At 36.0% G+C, this 20,700-nt stretch overlaps 1 protein-coding gene across 1 annotated transcript in view; it reads right to left on the minus strand.

The window, feature by feature from the left end:
- Window positions 1-256: 256 nt before the first annotated feature.
- ZDHHC17 (zDHHC palmitoyltransferase 17) overlaps window positions 257-20,700 on the minus strand; it is a 122,640-nt gene continuing 102,196 nt past the window's right edge. The window contains exons 13-17 of the mRNA XM_074942003.1: window positions 16,853-16,946; window positions 13,951-14,034; window positions 13,150-13,307; window positions 5,466-5,560; window positions 257-3,375 (exon numbers count right to left, since the gene is read on the minus strand). Of these exons, the coding sequence (XP_074798104.1) occupies window positions 3,237-3,375; window positions 5,466-5,560; window positions 13,150-13,307; window positions 13,951-14,034; window positions 16,853-16,946 (570 nt within the window). The 3' untranslated portion in view covers window positions 257-3,236. The remainder of the gene's footprint in view (window positions 3,376-5,465; window positions 5,561-13,149; window positions 13,308-13,950; window positions 14,035-16,852; window positions 16,947-20,700) is intronic.

The following is a 20,700-nucleotide window of genomic DNA, read 5'->3' on the forward strand; positions in this document are numbered from 1 at the left end:
TTCTTCAAAACACTGTCGAAAACAATTATATTATCCTCTCTTCAGAATTACACTGGACAAAACAACATCTGGAAATGTGTTGTGCTGCACCATAAGTTCATTTAGACCCTGTCATGAGACAACTGTTCAACCATATTGCTGATGGAGCTAGACAGCTTATTGAATAAACTTAGTGTGACACAAAAAGTCAAGACAAACACTGAAACTAAGAGTCAATATTTATTTGATTAATAACTTACAAAAATTTCACAGATTTAATTTATGTAAGGAGAGCTAATTTATTAAACATTTTACAGATTTTTGTTCACCATGTAATACATCAAGATCCTGACAGTAGTAAAATGATACTTGGCACAGTTATAAATAAAATACAAAACAATGTATCCATAAGCTTAAAATGTAATGATGCTGTTTTATGCATATTAATTTTCAAAAAGAAAATCTGGTGGACACCAAAGAACACAGAAACCTGCAAAGAAACAGCACATGTTTAAGGCTGAGACAAAATTTCCATTTACTCAACCTAGATGAGATAAAGCTGATCTGATTTCAGTCTGGATCAGCTTCATGAAGTTTTGGAAGTGATGTAGTTTTGCTGTAATACGCAAATTGTAAGTTTAATAGTTTACTTGACAGAAAAAGGCTGCAAAGATGGCTTTTCCCATTCTGATGGTTTCAGGTCATAGGTCTCAGTATTCCTCAAGATAATTAACTTTTTGTATTAGAATTATTTATATGCCCTAAATCCAGGACATTTGTAAGTTGATTCTAAACCTATTATATTTTCTATTGGCCAAACTGTGAATGAAGCATAATGAAGCATAACTCCCACTAGGGAGCTATGCTTAATTAAAAACTGCAAAATTAACCTCATATTACCACCAAAGTCCACCCTTGTTTTGCAAACATTCTGGTACACAGACTTTGTTAGTTAACTGGACAACTAAAATAATAATGTACTTTAAACATCAGATGACTGGTGCTATGAAAGGTATTTACTAAACACTTTCAATTGACTGAAGTTCTTTATGTCAGCCAACCCCAAATAGAAACGGGAAAAAAGTTTTTCCTGGAGGTGCAGAACATTACCTTTGATTGTAAAATAAGTAATGAAATTTTGAAGGCTTATTCCTGCTTTTATTCCCATTTAGAAATTAAAAAGATGAATAATGGTGTCATTTGTTTTTGTTCATGTTAACAGAATAATTGTTATAATTCTAAATTCTGACAAAATGGCACAAACCTCTTGCCACCCTGTAACCAACTCCTCCCAAATATTGTATAAAAGATAATGCTGATTTTCCCCCCAGTATTAAACGTTCAAGTACACTAACGTTATGTTTCTGTAAATCGTGATATCTGGTACTTGCAAACTATGAGAGTGTCTTGTGATCAAAGAAACAGATAAAGAAAAAAATGTCTACTTGCAAATACTGAACATCACCTATTTACAGTTTCACTGCTCCTCTTACTAAGGCAAGGGGCTGGAATACCACTAGATTGCTTTTATACTTGTAATCTGCATATTACAGAGAATGCTAATTTTGCCAAGCATCAAACATGCAGTGAATTTGCAGGGTATAACGCCTATTAACAGCAATATTGAACATCACTAAAAGCTCATTAGATATCTTCCTACACTTTTTGGTTGATAAAATGAAATGAGCAACCTTAAATATACTAACACGCACTCACAAAGAGAAAACTATTTGATAAATTATTTATATACAGATACACATTCTTTACAGTGGTCTCATCAACTGCTTCCAGGTCCCCTCTGAAAACTCCCTTCACAGATTTCTCGAACCACTAGGTTGCTACAGCACTTAAAAGAGAACTAATCCAAGTCTCAGTCTCTCTGTAAACAATAGTTAAGGAAACAGTGAATAATTCACCATGAGGATAGGAAAACGCCATAACAGAAAATCAGTGCATCACATTCAAAAACAAAAAGCCCATTTGGAATGAGATTTCAGATCATTCCTTACCTTTCAAACATATTTGCAGTGTGAGAACTTAACAGAAAAAAAATCTCAAGGGTGATTTCCACTTGCTGACATACCATCTTCTTCAGAATGTCCTATTAGATTTTCCATTCATATGTGCTATTAACAGAGATCACACTTTACTTAAGCTTGGATTCAATTATTTTATAGGCAAAGAAAATGAGTGTTTTAGTCAGTTTTCACGATTTGTTTTGCAATCACATGGAATTTAAAACCGTTATAAACCTTTCTTTTCCATTACTAAGATTTTGCATTCACATCTTTGGTACCCCTATACAACTTCTCTTCAAACCTTTCCAGTCACTATGCAATATATTATACTGGATCACTCTTAGTATTAAATGGCTTATATCATTTGTTCAAAGATATCAAATTAAATTCTGTTTTATTTTTTGCTGAATATCATATAGTATATATTGTGGTCTATTTTTAAAAGGTATATCATGCACTTAAGCAGGGCTTTAACTTCGACAGAAGAGCTTTACTTACTTGTGCAACTGTTTATTTTCAGACTATACAACCTCGAAACAAGGTTATTACAAGTATTTCACTGTACCGGAAACAGATGGCCATAACTGCTGATAGCCATAAAATATAGGTAACACATTTATTTGTGAACATTATATTATCCTCATGTGCCCTGCTTCCGAAGCTTAACACATTACAGTGGATCCCCAATAAAACCACATGATTTTAATCACAGTATTGAAATGCACATTTTCCCATGTACATAATACTACAGAAAATCAATATAAAATCATATTACAGGAACTTAAATGCAGCAATCTTAATGAAGTCTGACTGCATTGTGAAATTTAGTTTTAGATTCCAGATTCTTGCTCCAGTGGAATTATTCAAATTGGGAAATTAATATTTCTGTTCAGCACAACATGACTAGGTATGTCAATACTTTAATAATCTCATGCTCCTTTGTAAAAGGTGTTAAATAAAAAATCCAACAACAAATGCAGTGAATATGTTGTTGTGAATAATTCTCATGTTAAGAATGGTTAAAATCCCTTTTTGATCTTCCTCCTCTTCCTTATCAGGGTTGGCAGTTTATTCTGTCCATTTTTACCTTTGTTAATAAAACTCTGATAAAGAGAAGGTATCGTAAGATTCATCGTTAGCCCTACACATAGCATGCTACGGTTCAAAGGATGTGGATTCGAGAGAGAGAAATTTTCAGGCACCACTCAGATATGGTATGCTCACAGGACGAAGGTGGTGCTACACTAGCTGGTAGCCTGCTCCTGAAGTTTGGTCATATTCTATTGAATACTGCCTTGTCCAGTCCACAATAACAGGACGAAAAAGACCACAGCATCTGAATTCAAAGAAGTCTATAATATTCCTTATACATCCATGGCTAAAAAAAACCAAACAAGACGACATATGTTAGTAAGTAACATCACAATTCACTTAGCATAGTGCAAGTTTGTCTACCTCCAAATTTACCATGTCTGCTTGCTCTCCAAAAAGTTCCCCAAATGTAGAAAACCCAAAGTGGACGCTGAATCTCTGAGAGCACAACTGACTCTTTAACCTTAAATCAGCCATTCCCCAAGTATGCCAGGGTTATACAACAACGACTGGACATCATCCTATCTTAAAGTTAAGAAAAAATGAGAGGGAAATAAAGACTTACTAGAATATATTTGATAGACAAAGCAAACAATAGCAACAACAGAACATTAAATAAAAACAATTGCAGCATTATCCTGCCTTTAATTTCAGATAATGCTATTTTATTTTTTCCATTTTATAATAAGTGAATATTACAACTTCTAAGCATAGACTGTAAAATTACATGAACTCAAAAATAACAAACAATCAGCTCAAGAGAAATCCCTGAACCAGGAACCAGTCTCTACCCCACCACAGGCAATAAATAGTTTGAACCACTAAAACAGGCATTACAATGCATCCTGAAGGTCATGCTCTGTTGAACCAACAGGAAAGCAAAGTTCAGAGATCAGTGCCATCCAAGACCACAAATAACACTGAAATTTAGGGAAATATGAGAACAAGAGCTTCCAAAGTACGGAGTATGAAGAAGCTAAGACACAAACTATCTAGAGATTTATAGACAAAAATCAACACCTTGAACTGCACCCAGTGATGAACTGGAAGCCAAGGTAATCTGCAGTGCACAGGTGTAATATATTCCATGCCACAAACACTGCTAACTGGGCAGCCACGTTTTACGCTAGCTGAAGTTTCAGAGTGGTCTTGAAAGCTAGTCCCACACAGAGTGTATTGGAGCATACCATTCTGGAAGTGGCAAAGGCATGGATAGCTTGGTAAGTCCCCTATCCAAAAGGAATCGTTGCATCATTAAGAAGTGCCAGACATGAATATGAAGTGATTGTCCTCCCAGGATCACCTTCAATTTAATTAATACTGGTCTTCAGATTATGTCGTGGTTCATAGGCTACAGGTCAAAGATCAGTGTGAACCCCTGAACACTACAAAATATAGAGTATACACATCTCTGTGGACCTAGACAAGAGTGATAGCTTCCAAGTCCAGCGGCTGTTAAATCATAGAGCTCATTGTCAATTTCTTAAAGTTTTACAGTCTCTAATATGTAAAAAAAACCTCAGGAAGGAAATGGATTTTTCATCAGAAAGTTTCTTTTTGCTTGTAATTACACTGAAGCTGAGTAGGCCTTGATTTTCTGGAAATCAAAACTTAGGTAACAGGATGTAGACTAGAAAGATCAGAAGTAACAACGAGAATATCTGAATTCCTGAAAGGACACTGAGTAAACAAACCGTGGTTGACACCTTTGCTCCATCTTGTAGGCAGTGCTTATTTAGTCAGCTCAAACACTTGTTTCATGATTTTAAGAAGCACATCTTCTAAAAGCTCCTAAGCTGATAGAAATGGCCACAGGATGTGGAATTTGAAATCACTGAGGAAAGCAATACATTGCATCTACTCTGGGCACAGCCTTGTGTTCCCCAGACAAAAAGAAATCTGATTGCGGCTGTGCTGCATCTCTAGAAAGGTCATGACCACAAGAAGTCATGTTACTAGTCTCACTTGCTAATTTCGTTTGCATAGTGGGACTTGAGAAGAAATGTTGAAGGCAAGTCCTTTTACTAGCACAAAAACAAGCTTAGCGAAGTAGCAGCATCCCCTACAAGGAAGGTGCTTTCCATTTTTTTTTTACCAAGGAAAAGACTATTACCCTCCTGAGAGCAAAAATTTTTTATGTTAAATCATCAATGGCTGGATTCATTTAGAAATATTAATAGTAATTATAAGTCACTTTCCATAATCAGATACATTGGCTTATGGTAAAAATAGCTGTTCAAATTCAGCTTTTAAAAACTGAAATTTTGGGATCCTATCAGCATATGGAAGACAGTTTTCAGCATTCAGTTGTGAAGTTCATTTGTGGTTTGGCTATCCATATGAGAAATACCATTTTACACATTTTTATAAACTTACTTGAATGGGCTTTCAATAGATGTTGTTGTGACTTTAAAGTGCTTGTATCGTCTTGCATTCATCCTTTCATTTGTAGTGATACCTAAACAAGATATCTAGAAAAGATGGGAGATAAGCAAACAAACACTTAGAATTTCCAAAATTAAAAGCAAACCAGGAGAGAGAAAGGCTGGAAAAAGAACTCCACAGGGCTGTTTAGTGTGGGACCACGCACAATGCAAGCTGCATCGCTCTGCCTGTACATTTCAACCACCTGCGTTATTCGAGTCTTTCTTGAGTGAACAGAACCAACTGTGTCAAATTGTGTAGTAGTTTTCATTTTTAATAAATCCTGATATCCAGAAGAAAAATCCCTAATAATCTATATTGGAGATAATAAATAAGATAAGCAATTATTTTTATTATAGTAGATATTTAGGAATTATCTTAAACAATTTTGAAACAACTTTTCTTCCTTCTTGGCGCTGATACTTAAAGTAACTGAGATATTTTTGTAATTTTTTCCCCTGTATAATTTTGCCTCAATAACAAGAAGTTCTAAGAAATAATAAATTGGGCTGAAAACACCTTCTGCATGGGTCACTTGGCTCAAGAAGTGTTAACAGTTTTCAGCAACTACTCCATCATTGTTTTGACCTAAAAAGGGGGAGTCTGAAGAAGTCTTAAATTATGCAAGGCCTGGATTTACTGTAGTGTATTGCATGTGCAACACTGGAAACAAAAGTAGTAGAACTCCCTTAACAATTGGGAGCACTATCATAAGCTAAAACGTTAGAATTCTTAGTGTCATATGGTAACTCAGCCCCATGTTACGGGATCAACAAGCCAGGCCTGATAATCCTGAGCATTCAGGAAATTACACTCAGGTTTACTTGCCTTTTCTGGATATACTGAAGTTTTGTCCCTTTAACAGACAGGTATCTAAAGAAAGAGGACATGATTTAAAAAAAATGAAAGCCTAAAGTTAGGTACCTATGGCCAGGTTCTCTAAGAAGAGGCCTGATTTTCAAAAATGAATGAGAACTCCTGAGTACTCATATTCTCTTTTAAAAATTCAAGCCACTTATTTAGGAGTTTAACTTTAGGAAACCATTTTTGAAAATCTTGGGTAGGTCTTTTAATCTTCTCCAGGGAATAAGGAAGCTGTTTGGAAGACAGGACAGAGAGTGGTAAAGAATGATAGGAGACTGATCCCATCAGAATGGTCAGTCAAGGAATCAGTCAACTTTACTTTCAAGCGATCAAAGAGGAATCAAGAGAAGGGCTGTGGAGTTAAAAAAGCAAAGAACAAAGCTCCTAAGAAAGGCCAAGTTAGGATCTCTAAGAACAGATTTTGGCAAGTTCTTTTAAGTTACCTTTTATCTTCCTTCACACAATCGTAAAAATAATTATTTGGACACATTTAATAATGAAGTTATTGCACGTTTCATTTTTCATATTTCCTACACTGCATGTTTTCTGCCTTGTAAATAGTATTAAATACTACAATTATAATAACTTTGTCTTCATCACATTTAAGGGTGCAAAGCATTTCATGAGGCACCGTGAGAAAAGTGTTCTTCCAGGTTCCATAGAATCTGAAGAAATATTTACCAACATATCCCATTCTAAAGTAATTTATGTATGGAGTTTAATGAATCCTGGGATTATTGGGGATTGGAAGGCACACTGGAAAGTGGCATGTTCACATTGCTTTAGTACTCTGGTGCTTTATATTGGTTTGGAAGCCACACTGAATAGATGTGGTCACCCTGGCTCATTTATTTTGGGCAGGAAATCCCACTGGAAGGTAGTGTGGTGGCCCTGGTTCACAAGTATAAACTTGGAATCTATATTGGTGGTTGCTCTAAATCATCGTTACAGGAGAGAAGGAAAAAGCTGAGCTGCCTGATAGTTTACTTCAAAGTTTGGAGTGTGGATCTTATTTCTGATATAACGGGAAACTCTGAAGTGGTAACTAAGCCCTTGTGAAGAGACTTGTGATAAGACTTTGTTCTTTACTGTTAGAATAGATAAGGAAAATACAGCTAATGTGATGTATTTTAATATTATTTTCCTGTCTAAACCTGTAGTTGATAATTCCATTAACTACAAATACTTGGCCTATGATTTTGTTAGGATATTTTAATAAACTTTCCTCCTTTGGCTTTTGTACTGACAGATTGTGCAAAACACACAATGGTCTCATTAGATGGGCAGACATGGGAACATCTGAAATACAGATCCCAGCCCCCACAGAACATATTGAACTGTTTGGCTCATTCCAAGACTACTCAGACAGGTTGTTCATCCATGCTACTGTTTTGGGTATTGGTTAGAGTTTCAGTCTGTGTTACAAGAGTGCTGGGTCAGACATGGTAATGAGGTGTCTGGGAAGGAAGACTGACAATTACATTCAAAGGAAAAGCTAAATGTCTGATCACAAGAGATCTTTAGTGTGAGAAAATTCAAAGAATCTAATTCTATTTCTAGAATTACATATTATGTGAACATATTCATTGATTTCAGTGGGATACGTGAATGCTCAGTGATTCTTAGTGAGGAAAACGCACAAAATGCATGAAAGTTGTTTCAGTATAGTGCATCTTTTACTCCTGACAGAATTCTGCACCTCTCTAGGGGCAGAGAATTTATATGGTCCGCATATTTCTGTGCCCCACCCCCCCGGGCACAGAAAAATGCAAAAGAAATCTGCAGGGGGACATACACCTCTTCCCTGGCAATGCGTGTGTTCCAGTGTGCCTGTAGCAGACTCAGACATGCAAATCACTGGGGGGGAAGAGGTGCCTGTGTGGGAGACGTTGATCACCATCAGTGGGTGGGGCTAGGCATGTGTGCCTGCCAACAAGTGAGAGAAACTCTGTCCCTCTCACTTGCTACTAAGGCTCACCTGGCGTGGAGGGGTAGGGCTTTTTATTATGCATGAGGTAGACTTTGTCCTGGAGGCAGAAATGTAGCAGCCTGCCTGCACAGTAATATTGTTAACGTTCCTATTGTTAGTTAACTGTTCCCATTCTCTGACAATTCCCCCAGGAGCATAAAACCTCTAAAAGTTTTAAGGCCCCTACATTGCCAGAGTGATGTAAAGCCTTAAAAATGAAAGTAAGGGAATCAGCTAGGAAGATCTATGTGTTTTTTCCTGTGCCAAAGTGGCACAATGGAGTTAGAGAGTAACAGCCGTGTTAGTCTGTATTCGCAAAAAGAAAAGGAGTACTTGTGGCACCTTAGAGACTAACCAATTTATTTGAGCATAAGCTTTCGTGAGCTACAGCTCACTTCATCGGATGCAACTATACTTTCCACAGTATGCATCCGATGAAGTGATCTGTAGCTCACGAAAGCTTATGCTCAAATAAATTGGTTAGTCTCTAAGGTGCCACAAGTACTCCTTTTCTTTTTACAATGGAGTTAGTTAGATTACAGCTCAGAATTTATTTTACTTATCCATTAAAAAAAAAAAAAAAAAAGACTGAGGGCAAATAAAATATTTACCAAGCAGTCAATACAATGTCAGGACAATCAGAACCAAGTACTTCCCAAAGTACCCAGCCAGGTCCAGGACAATGATTAGCAAAGCTGAATGACTTTCATGTGTGAAAGTCTGAGCAATTTAAAATGACATTCTACTTTTTTTTCTCCCCCCTCCGTTTGGTGTTCTGTAATGTAATTTAAATGACAATCCAGGATTATAACTGGAATGCAGGGTATCAGTTACCAAGTCTTTGTAACTTATCTTTCATGTGTTCAGGTAATGTTGAATAGTTATTGTGATTTTTTTCTGTATTGTAGTTTAAATAAATTACCAAAACAATTGAAACTGGTCTGATTATATTGCATTATTTTGACAAATAAATATGGAGAATTTTGCAGGATTATTAATTTTTTGGCACAGAATCCATCCAGGAGTACTGTTTTCCCAATGGAACAGCTGCATAGCTCTTTCCTTGTCTAGATGTCTGTTCAACCCTCCCATGCATGTGTATGCCTCCCATTATCATTTTTGAGAGCTTTAAGAATGGATTTATAACTGCCACCATCCTTTCCACAAACTATATCAAAATATATGTAAATAACCTATTGACTTTGAAAAATTAATATAGTTCTTGGTATAAGAAATATTACCTGCATAATATCAACTTTGATGTTTTGTATTGTACTTTACAGAGATGTATACATAGACTTTTTTGGAAGAGTAAAGTTAGGTTTACAAACCTGGATCTCATCTGTAAGTACTCTGATCTACAGCAAATACACACAATTTATTTCTTTATTATATGCATTTGTAGTTCTATTACTTTTATTTTATGTAACCAGCCAAGAGCCTGAACTAATTTTGCATTGAGCTAACAATATGTAGACCCAACTTACTATTTTTAGACTATATAGGTACTAGGAAAATCACCACTGCTGACAATAGTTAACAACAATGCATCCCCTCAACTGGTGCTGGAAACTGTTTAACTACTAGTGTAGATTCCATTGAAAAGGTTTTGTCCAGTTAGTTATACAATGCATAACTGAGATCAGACTTACACAACTTGTATGCACTCACAGTACTGAACTGTTTTAATCATGTTTCACTCCTGCCTTCTGCAGTGATGTTAAATATTTTTGTCCCATTACACAAGCAATTAAACAGTTTGCAAACACGAGTTGAAAAAGAGACAGTGAAGACCTACTACTGACAACCACTATCAGCAATGGGCTAGTTTCCCCAATGTAGACAAACCTATAGTCTAGGGGTAGGCAACACATACTCTGCCGCAAGCTAAATGCAACTTCTGTGGCAAAGCCATTCATATCTGTGTGCTCCAGTAGGAGAAACTGGAAACTCTGTGGCAGTTTCTGCTAAATTAAGGATGAATGTTTTTACTAAATTGAGATGAAACTGAATAATACAAGTAGTACAGTATTGCATCTATAATTTATTTTGATATCAAATTAAATTTATTTTACTCCTCTATATTTTCCCTGTGCCACAGCGTTTTTTTAGGGCTGTCAATTAATCACATGATTAACTAAAAAAACCTAATCGTGATTAAAAAAATTAATCACACTGTTAAACAGAATACCAACTGAAATTTATTAAATATTTTTGGATGCCTTTCTACAGTTTCAAATATATTGATTTCTATTGCAACACAGAATGCAACGTGGACAGTGCTCACTTTTGTTTATCATTTTTACAATGTAAATATTTGTAATAAAAAATAATAATATAAAGAAATTGTATTTTTCAATTCACCTCATACAAGGACTATCGTGTAATCTCTTTACCGGGAAACTGTAACTTACAAATGTAGAAATTTTTTGCTATATAACTGCACTCAAAAACAAAACAATGTAAAACTTTAGAGCCTACAAATCTACTCTGTCCTACTTCTTGTCAAGCCAATCGCTAAGACAAACAAGTTTGTTTATATTTATGGGAGATACTGCTGCCAGCTTCTTATTTACAATGTCACCTGAAAGTGAGAACAGGTGTTTGGATGGCACTTTTGTAGCCCAAGGTGCAAGGTATTTACATGCCAGATATGCAAAACATTCGTATAACCCTTCATGCTTTGGCCACCACTCCATGCTGATGATGCTCATTAAAAATTAATGCGTTTGTTAAATTTGTGACTGAACTCCTTGGGGGAGAATTGTATGTCTCCTGCTATGTTTTACCCGCTTTCTGCCATGTATTTCATGTTATAGCAGTCTTGGATGATGACCCAGCACATGTTCATTTTAAGAATACTTTCACAGCAGATCTGACAAAATGCAAAGAAGGTACCAATGTGAGATTTCTAAAAATAGCTACAGCACTCGACCTAAGTTTTAAGATTCTGAAGTGCCTTCCAAAATCTGAGAGGGATGAGGTGTGGAGCACGCTTTAAGAAATCTTAAAAGAGCAACACTCTGATACAGAAACTACAGAACCTGAAACACAAAAAAGAAAATCAGCTTTCTGCTGGTGGCATCTGACTCAGATGATGAAAATGAACATGCTTCAGTCTGCTCTGCTTTGAATCTTTATCGAGCAGAACCCATCATCAGCATGGATGCAAGTCCTCTGGAATGGTGGTTGAAACATGAAGGGACATATGAATCTTTAGCACATCTTGCACGTAAATATCTTGCAACGCCGGCTACAACAATGCCATGCGAATGCCTGTTCTCACTTTCAGGTGACATTGTGAACAAGAAGCCAGCAGCATTATCTCCTGCAAATTGTAACCAAACTTGTTTGTCTGAGCGATTGGCTGAATAAGAAGCAGGACTGAGTGGACTTGTAGGCGCGAAAATTTTACATTTTTTTATTTTTGAATGCAGGGGGTTTTTTTTGCACATAATTCTACATTTGTAAGTTCAACTTTCATGATAAAGAGATTGTACTACAGTACTTGTATTAGGTGAATTTATTTTGTTTTTTACAGTGCAAATATTTGTTTTAAAAATAAATATAAAGTGAGCACTGTACACTTTGTATTCTGTGTTGTATTTGAAATCAATATATTTGAAAATGTAGAAAACATACAAAAATATTTAAATAAGTGGTATTCTATTATTAACAGCGCAATTAATTTTTTTAATTGCTTGACAGTCCTAGTTTTTTTTATGACAAGGAACTACATGGAAAATGTTGTAAGAGGAAAAAGCTGGAAGTTTGGTAAGTTGGGGACCTCAGCACCTGGGAGGACCCCGGTGGGAGTCAATTTAGCTGGAAGCTTCTGCTAAAATCATTAACAATGAACAGTTACTGTTGACATATAAACCATTGCACTGAATTTTTGAAACAAGACTATGCAGATGCAAATTAGATACCTTTTAGAGCATGCCAGCAGGGTCTATCTGAGGCAATTAGACCACAACATGTTAGAGTGCTTTATAAATCACACCCCTCTAGAGAGCTGTGCCGTGCCATGTAGACAAGCCAAGCAGTCTCAAGTTCCTGATGACTGCTCCACTAAAAGCTAGGAGTGTCATGAAGGTGATAGGTGAAAGAGTATCAGCATTTAAATCTCTTTGAGTGCCATTTAGAAGCACTAATAATTTGCAACAGGCTTTACCATGTAATATGAAATAAGGGTACAGTTTTCAAAAGCACTTAAGTGACTGAGGAGCCTAAGTCCCATTTTGAAAAGTGACTTAGGAGGCTAAGTCTCATTGAAAGTCAATGGGATTTAGGAGCCTAAGTGCCTGAATTGCTCTTAAAAATGTGACTTAGGCACTTTTGAAAAAAATTATCCAAGGTTTCAAACCAAGAAAATGTCAGCTAAAAGTGATTGAAGAAAGCCTTCTAATTTAATTCAATGACTGTACTATTTAAACTATCTTCACTTGTATGGCTGTCAAGGGAGCTACTGAATAGAGACTTCTCATCCCTTTCACTCTTACTAAAATGATCATTTGGACAGGTATACAAAGAACTTCACACTCTCAAATTCCAATAAAACAATCCCCCTTTTGCTTGGTAACCCTAGATCCCCTCCCTATCCTAAATGAGGCAACCCCTATGACTGACAACACAATCAGTTTTCTATTCCCTCTGCAAACCTTGTTTCTGTGATCACTGAACCTTGTTTTATAACAATGTTAAGTAAATTGAAAAGGAATATTTGATGTAACGGGAATGCAAATTTACTTTTAATAATCAGGGTTGACTATAATAAGTAACAAATAAAGTGCCTTTTCATACCTGATACATCTGACACATGAGTAACACAGCCACCCACATGAAATGAAACACACTATTTAGAAACATCCAAAACATCCAAGGTGAACAGGTGGCAATTTGTGTAATATATGTCCACAATCCATCCTTTGTGTAAGTAGTCTCACAGTGGATTCCCCAGTCTGGAAGAAGAAAAAAAATTATAGATTTAAAAATCATATAAAATCCTCAGATCACACATTTTTTCTATATATCAATGTACTATTTAAATTTGAACTGATCAGAAAACTGACAAAACGCAATTTTTTTAATGAAATACGGAAATAATTTGCAAAAATCTTCCCAATTTCTCCCTCCTTTTCTAAGTAACTGTAATTTAAATTCACAGAGATGATAGTAAGTTAATGAAGGGCATGGAATAATAGTAACAAGGACTACATAGAATTCTTAATTAGATATTTTTTCTATAATAACTAGGTATTCTTCTATTCTAGAACACCTAAACTGGGCAGTTACTAAAGCATACCTCAATTCCTGGAGGTAACTGGAATGGGTTACCTAGGGAGGTGGTGGAATCTCCTTCCTTAGAGGTTTTTAAGGTCAGGCTTGACAAAGCCCTAGCTGGGATGATTCAGGATTGGTCCTGCTGTGAGCAGGGGGTTGGACTAGGTGACCTCCTGAGGTTCCTTCCAACCCTGATATTCTATGATTCTATGATCCCAATACAAAAATGGTATCAAAGTATAACTCTGATAGTGCAAACACTCATACGAGGAACTAAATGAAATATTGTACTTAAAAACAATTAAGGAAAAATTTACTCACAAGAGATACAGCCATAAATCATCCAACAGATCATAAAAAGCAAAAAGAACAGATAGCCCATAAAATAGCGATGGTTCCCTGCCCCTAAAGATGAACACAAACAACAGGAATTAATTTCTTCCACCTTGAGAAAAGGTCAGTAATACGCTTAATGGCTGATGTACATGTGAATTCAATTTAAATTATTTTAAGACAACACTGCTAATTACTTTATATGGAAACATTACTCTCCGGAAACATTACATTAGTCTGTAAAATCTATATGACTTCTTAGAAGCTTGAAAATAGGTGTTTTTCTCCCTTACAACTTTGCCCTTTCAGTAGGGCCAAACATTGTTTTATTTTTCTGTGCTCCTACCATACTGCAGCTGAAATTCACACACGCTTGTGTAATTTACAATCTGCTTTATTGATATCAACACAGCTTTAGGAACTGGTTAGTTAATAGCTGTTGCAGAGCCAGGAAGAGCTCAAAAACTGTTTTGGTATGTCTCAAAAATACTGAATTACTTTTGTTTCTTGGCAGCAGAGGGCAGGTATTTTTAATAAGACGGACAGAAAATAGAAATCTGGACAAAAATCCACATCCTCTTTTGACAATTAAAGGTATAGGAAAAGTTGACCTTAAACTGCTTGACAGCCAACTGAAAAGAAAACATACAAAAGATGGATAGACAACAATTTAGGTAAACAAGTTGTTAAAAAAACTGGTTACATTAATGAATGAAATTTTAAAAAAAATTCTACTTGTAATTGAATTTAAAATTGAGTGAATGACCCGCACCATAACAGCATTTGCTCAAAATGAAACCACTTTTACATGTGTTAATATACCTGATAGATGCATTTCTAATATTGTGATACGTTTATTTGTATATATACACTATTCGGAACTTCTCAACTTTCCCTCAATTTGTAGAATACATTCACTAGTACAGCACTCCAATGACCCAAGGATGTGCACTAACCACACAGACACTGCAGATGATAATAGGCTACAAAAGTTGTGTCCCTCTGTATCCAAGAAGCAGAGCACTTAATTGGTCATTTATGTCAAATATTTTGCTGATTAAACCAAGAGCTTCCTCCAGAGGCAAAAAATAATCAAATGCTTTTAAAAAGTGAAATGAACAAATAAATAAGCAGAAGCAGAAAACCCAAACGTACAAATGAGAACAAGCACACAAGGCACTTCCCTCCTCCAAAATCAAACAGCTTCCTTCATCTGTAAACATGTTGTAATGTTGCTTTTATAAGCAAAGAATATATGAGGAATGATGTTGGAAGTACCTCAAGTATGTGTTAGAAGGTGAGTGTGAGAGACACAGAGACTGTGTGTGTGTGTGTGTGTGTGTTGTGTGTGTGTGTGAGAGAGAGAGAGAGAGAGGAGGGGCACCTGAACACATGCAGCTGGTTGTGCACACTCTGCTAATCAGCTGGGAGGCACTTTAATCTCTCCTGAGCAGCCACCCAAGTCCGCAGCTTACAGGGAACAGTTTCAGGGCCACATGGGGACACGGTGGTGCAGGGAAACATGGGGATGGGGTAGAGGTACGGGGGCAGATGAGCCTGACTGAATGAGACTCAAAAGAATTGTTCTATACTCTGATCCACACCCAACAACCCTCCAGGTTCACTGCCAGGATCCTTCCCAGCAATTACTTCCCTCTCCCTCAGCTCCCCTGACTCCCCCAAGCCTTTGTACTGCTTCTGAGGGGTGCAGGAAATACAGTTCTGTATTGTAGTTTAAATGAATTATTACGCAAAGTTCTGTATTAATATGCCTAGTAAGAAATCTATTTGTAAAAAAAAAACATTTCCTGAATCTTTTTTGTTGTCTGCATTATTTCAGACTTCCTTGCTGACAGGTATTTTGAAATAATTTACCAAAATAACTGAAACTGGCATGATTATACCGTGTTATTTTGACAAATGAACTATTCAGAATTGTGCAGAATTTTAAAATATTGTGCACAGAATTTTTTTTTTTTTTGTGCAGAAATTCCCCAGGAGTAGAAAATCCACCGAGATGGGAAGCCATTTTGAATCTACTGACACATAGCAAGAATTAATTGAGCACTTGACTACAGTTCCCTAATGGAAAATACTTGTTTGTGAGTTTCCCTGTTACCCAGACTTTAATTTCCTAGTACTCCACGCTTCACCTCATATATATATTAAAGAGAATAGTCACCACTGCAGTCAGTATATGCACTCTTGTTTTTGTAGCAAATGAAAAAGCTGCTGTATTGATAAGTAACTGAAAATGTGATTAACGATTTGCTTTAGAGTTCATATTTGACAAAAACATACTTACATACTGTTTATGTGGTATTATAATTATAGCTGAAATAAAATGTTTAAAAATTAATAGGGATGAAAGCAATTTACTTAGGATTTGTCTACACAGAGCAGAAATGTGCACCAGAGGGGTTTGCTTCCTAAAGCACACTTACGTGTCGTATGCGAACTGGCCTGTGTAACGCCTGGTGATGCAAACATTTTAGTGCATTTCAGCAGGAACACCATGGGTCCGTAAGTGCACACCCCTCCAGTGCACATTTCTGCTCCATATAGATAAGCCCTTAGAAACAAAGCTAGAAGTACTTATGCGTGGATTGGTAACAGAGAGGAGAACTGTGAATAATGCAATGAATCAGAAAGAAAGAAAATTTAGGCTGAACATCAAGATGCTTTTGGTGAAACTGAAGACCTAGAATAGTCTTTCCCAGGAAGTTGTCAGAAACCATGTTACTGTGGTCATTTAAAACAAGAATTTACAATGTACAGAGGAATATACTGTAGAGAACGATCCTGCATTGAGAAAGGGGTGGACAAACTGACCTAACTGTATTTTTCCCCTCTCTATTTGTTAAGATTCCATGTTTGAGCAATCACTTACCTACACAGTTACCCACCCATGGGCAGTGGTGGTCAAACTTTGCTATACATCGATTGCACACGCCACAATGTTTAGACCTCACTGGCTTCCGTATCTGTTTGACAGATATTTATGGACATATAATTACAAAAAGCTTTACAGCAAAGTGAAAGTAAAAGTCTGACATTTATACTGGTAGAAAAAAAATGAATTTTAATGTACGTTAAAATACTTTGCTGCTGTTAATCCCTTAGATCAAGGTCAACAGGAATTTAAAAGCCTAATGGGTAATTCAGATTCCATTAAACAATTAGTGTCTTAAAATTTCATCATACGTCAGCTATAATATGCATGGTATAAAAATCTATTTAAAATCTTTTCCCTTAAATAAAAATGTCATATCATAAAAAGTATCAAATATTTATTTCTCTTTCCATCCACCCCAAGCCCTCTAAATCCTCTAGGTATCTGACTTTTGGGTGCAGATTTGTTTCATTTCAGCTATTTTATATTGACAGAGTATTCAGAGTATTACATTATGATTGAGATGATTCTTTGGGCATTATTCATAAATGAACCCTAATGTAAACAGAATGCTGTTAATGAAGCCTATTTACCAAAGACAAGAATATGAATTTAAAGAGAACTTCCAATGGGACTTTTGCTCCAATGTTCACTTTGACAATTTTGAAAACCACTCCCAAACTGAGTATATTTTGTAAATTAAATATAACATGGTTATGATGAAAAATCAAGAACAAAATACACGAACAAACCTTGAAATACCAAAATATATGAACAAACCTTGACATTAAAATACATTTAAACTTTAAAACTAAATATTTAAAAAACAACTTAATTACTTATCCCTTTCAATCTGAGTTTAAAAGTTCTATGTTTATTATACAAAAATTAATGACACCATAAACATTATAGAAAAAGTATTTCCAATAGCTGTTTGTCATGTCATTAATTCTTCCATGGGAAACAAAATGCATACTTCAGGTCTCAGTAGGTAAGAAATTATTTTTAAACAGTTTGCAGGAAGAAATTATTTTTAAACAGTTTGTTTCAAAATGTAAACATAACTTGCAAGTCTAAGCAACTAATCCACAGACAATTAGAAAATGTTAAAACACTTCAGGATTTAGAGAAACTTTCCATTTAACCTGGAAAATATCTAGACAGTTTTGACACAAAGCAAAAGATACTTCTTTTTCAGGCTCAACGTGTCATTTAACCCAAAGTTTGTTCTAGCCCATTTTAAAATAAAATAATAGTTTTGAAAGGCTTTGTGAAGCTTACTTATCTCTTAAGAGCCTTCCCCAAATAGATTTTATTGTACATAGATCCTGAAACAACTAATCTGCAATGCATATACCCAGAGGGGTTTTCCTTTGTATGGCAGAAGGGAGTATAACACAACAGTTCAAGAAGCTTTCACAATAACTAATTATGATTTTGTGATGTTGCCTATACGGATCAACAAAAGACAAAGCCCCATGTGACTAAACTGTATGCAGACACACATACATGTATGTACGTAGGTACATCATGTTACATTACATCAGAAAAATCAAAGTACTTCAGTTTCACAAAACCTCTGAAAGTATTAAAATTTTTAAAAAACCATTACAATTCTCATGATTCAGTAGAAAAAGGCCTAAACTTTTTGTTAAACCAGCAATGGCAATTCTGAGTCAAACTGAAATGTTTACTGCAAATATTCATAATTCTCCCCTTTCCCCACCCCCAAAAAATCACAGAATACAAAGGTACATAAACTTCTCCACATACTTTTCTTTTTTATAACACAAAACTTCTTCAACCAGGATACTTGGGAGAAACTGAATGCTTGTTCAAAATATAACAGTTTTGCTACATAGCTTGAAGTTGCTGTAAGGATGCAATAACCAATCACATTGGTTTATTTCAATAAACCTTTTATAAAACGTTATTTTTATTTGTCAAAACTTTGCAGCTTCTCACAAGACGTGTCCTGTATAAAGGCCAGAAGGGGACACTGTCATCATCTAGTCTGACTTCCTGTACAACACAGGCCATAGAACTTCCCCACTCTTGTGGCTCTTCTCTCAACCCTCTCCAATTTATCAACATCCTTCTTAACTTGTGGGCACCAAAACTGAACACAGTATTCCAGCAGGGGTCGCACAAGTGCCAAATACAGAGGTAAAAGAACCTCTCTACTCCTACTCGAGATTCCCATCTCCTTTAACCGCAGCAACATGCTGGAAGCGCACATTCAGATGATTATCTACCACATCCCCCATATCTTTTTCAGAGTCACTGCTTCTCAGGATAGTCTCCCTCATCCTGTAAGTATGGCCTACATTCTTTGCTCCTATGTGTTTCCATTTAGCTGTATTAAAATACACAGTTTGTTCACACCCAGAATACCAAGCGATCCCGATTGCTCTTCATTATTTATAGCTCCCCCAGTTTTTGTATCATCTGCCTAAATATGGATTCTGATGCCCAAGATTAAGGCAGCCAACTTTGAAAAGGTTGCCAACTGTAGTAACATAGGCCCACATTAGGCTTAAGCAGGCTATGGTTTCAAACTGAGTTTGGATTTTTAGCATGAGTGGTAGGACTGAAGCATGTAAAAGGATGAGATCATGAGAAAACACAAGTTATTTGTGTTAATCTTGTAGTGACCCTTAAAAATACCAGTGTTATCTCATTTAAGGTTTGGGTTGAGGTAACAGAAATAAAGAAAATATAGTTAATTGGGCACCAGGCATTGTAAATAATTGGTTTGTTTAGTTTAGTATAAAGAAATGTGTAGTTTGGTAGTCAAAGAGAAATACAGCCAAATGAGATAAGATGCAAACCCTGAAGAAAGAGGCCCAGTCATTAATCTTGTCTTGACTGGGGCAGAGGACAAGGTTCAAACTTAGCTGCTTCATCTGGAGTTAGTAAGGTCTGACAACAAACAATGACATCACCTGTTTGTTATAGTGTATTAAAAAAGTAAGGTTTTCTCGGGGTACTTTGTCAGTGCATTTCCGTACTCCTCTGGAGTCACCCCATGATGGGAAGGTCCCTCCCAGGCTTGATCTTGTTGAGAGTATTTTGGCCAGTATTTATAACTGTATTGCTGTTGGGTACATAATACAAGAGTATATGCTTATGCTCGTACATTGGGTGTAATTATCACTAAGTGGCCATTGAATTAATGAAGGAATGCTTGTGTGGAAACTGAGTCGTGGTAAACCTTAATAAACTTATTAAGAAAATAATTTCCAATACCAATAATACAATTTTGCATGTTCTTTGATCTTGATTTGCTTTTTCCATGCCAATGCCACATAACAGACTGCTACAAAGGATATTATGCAGCTGTCCCTTGTGTTGGCACTAGGAAGGCAGCAGGCCTTTTGTTATATGGCAGATAGCTCCTACTCCCAACTGCATGGAACTTTAGGTAACAAGATGGGTTCTGCAGCTCAGATAGAACCACTACTATTAAAATGGGGTTAAGATCATTAGTTAAGTGATTTCTCTTAATAGCAGCAAAAGGCCAATGCTTGGCCATTTAGACGAATAAAACCGTACTGTATGTGTGCATATTTAAGAAGATTTGACAATTTTTTAAAAAGTTGGCATTTTGTTATTAGTATTCCATCTCATGCAAAGCATGAGTATGTACTATTAGTAGACTTTATAGTCTTTTATATTTGCTAATCACACTTTAAAAGGAATGTGCATATTATGTTTTCTTGTGGAACTGGAGAGCTGCCCTTGTTTTCTTGAAGCTGATTTCCATTTTAAAATGTTTTGAGGAGGGGTGTGAAAATAAGTATTTTTTCTTTTTAAGATTATAGCTAAATTTTAAAAGTCCAACT

The sequence above is a fragment of the Natator depressus genome, chromosome 1, assembly GCF_965152275.1.
Source record: "Natator depressus isolate rNatDep1 chromosome 1, rNatDep2.hap1, whole genome shotgun sequence".
Taxonomy (NCBI): Eukaryota; Metazoa; Chordata; order Testudines; family Cheloniidae; genus Natator; species Natator depressus.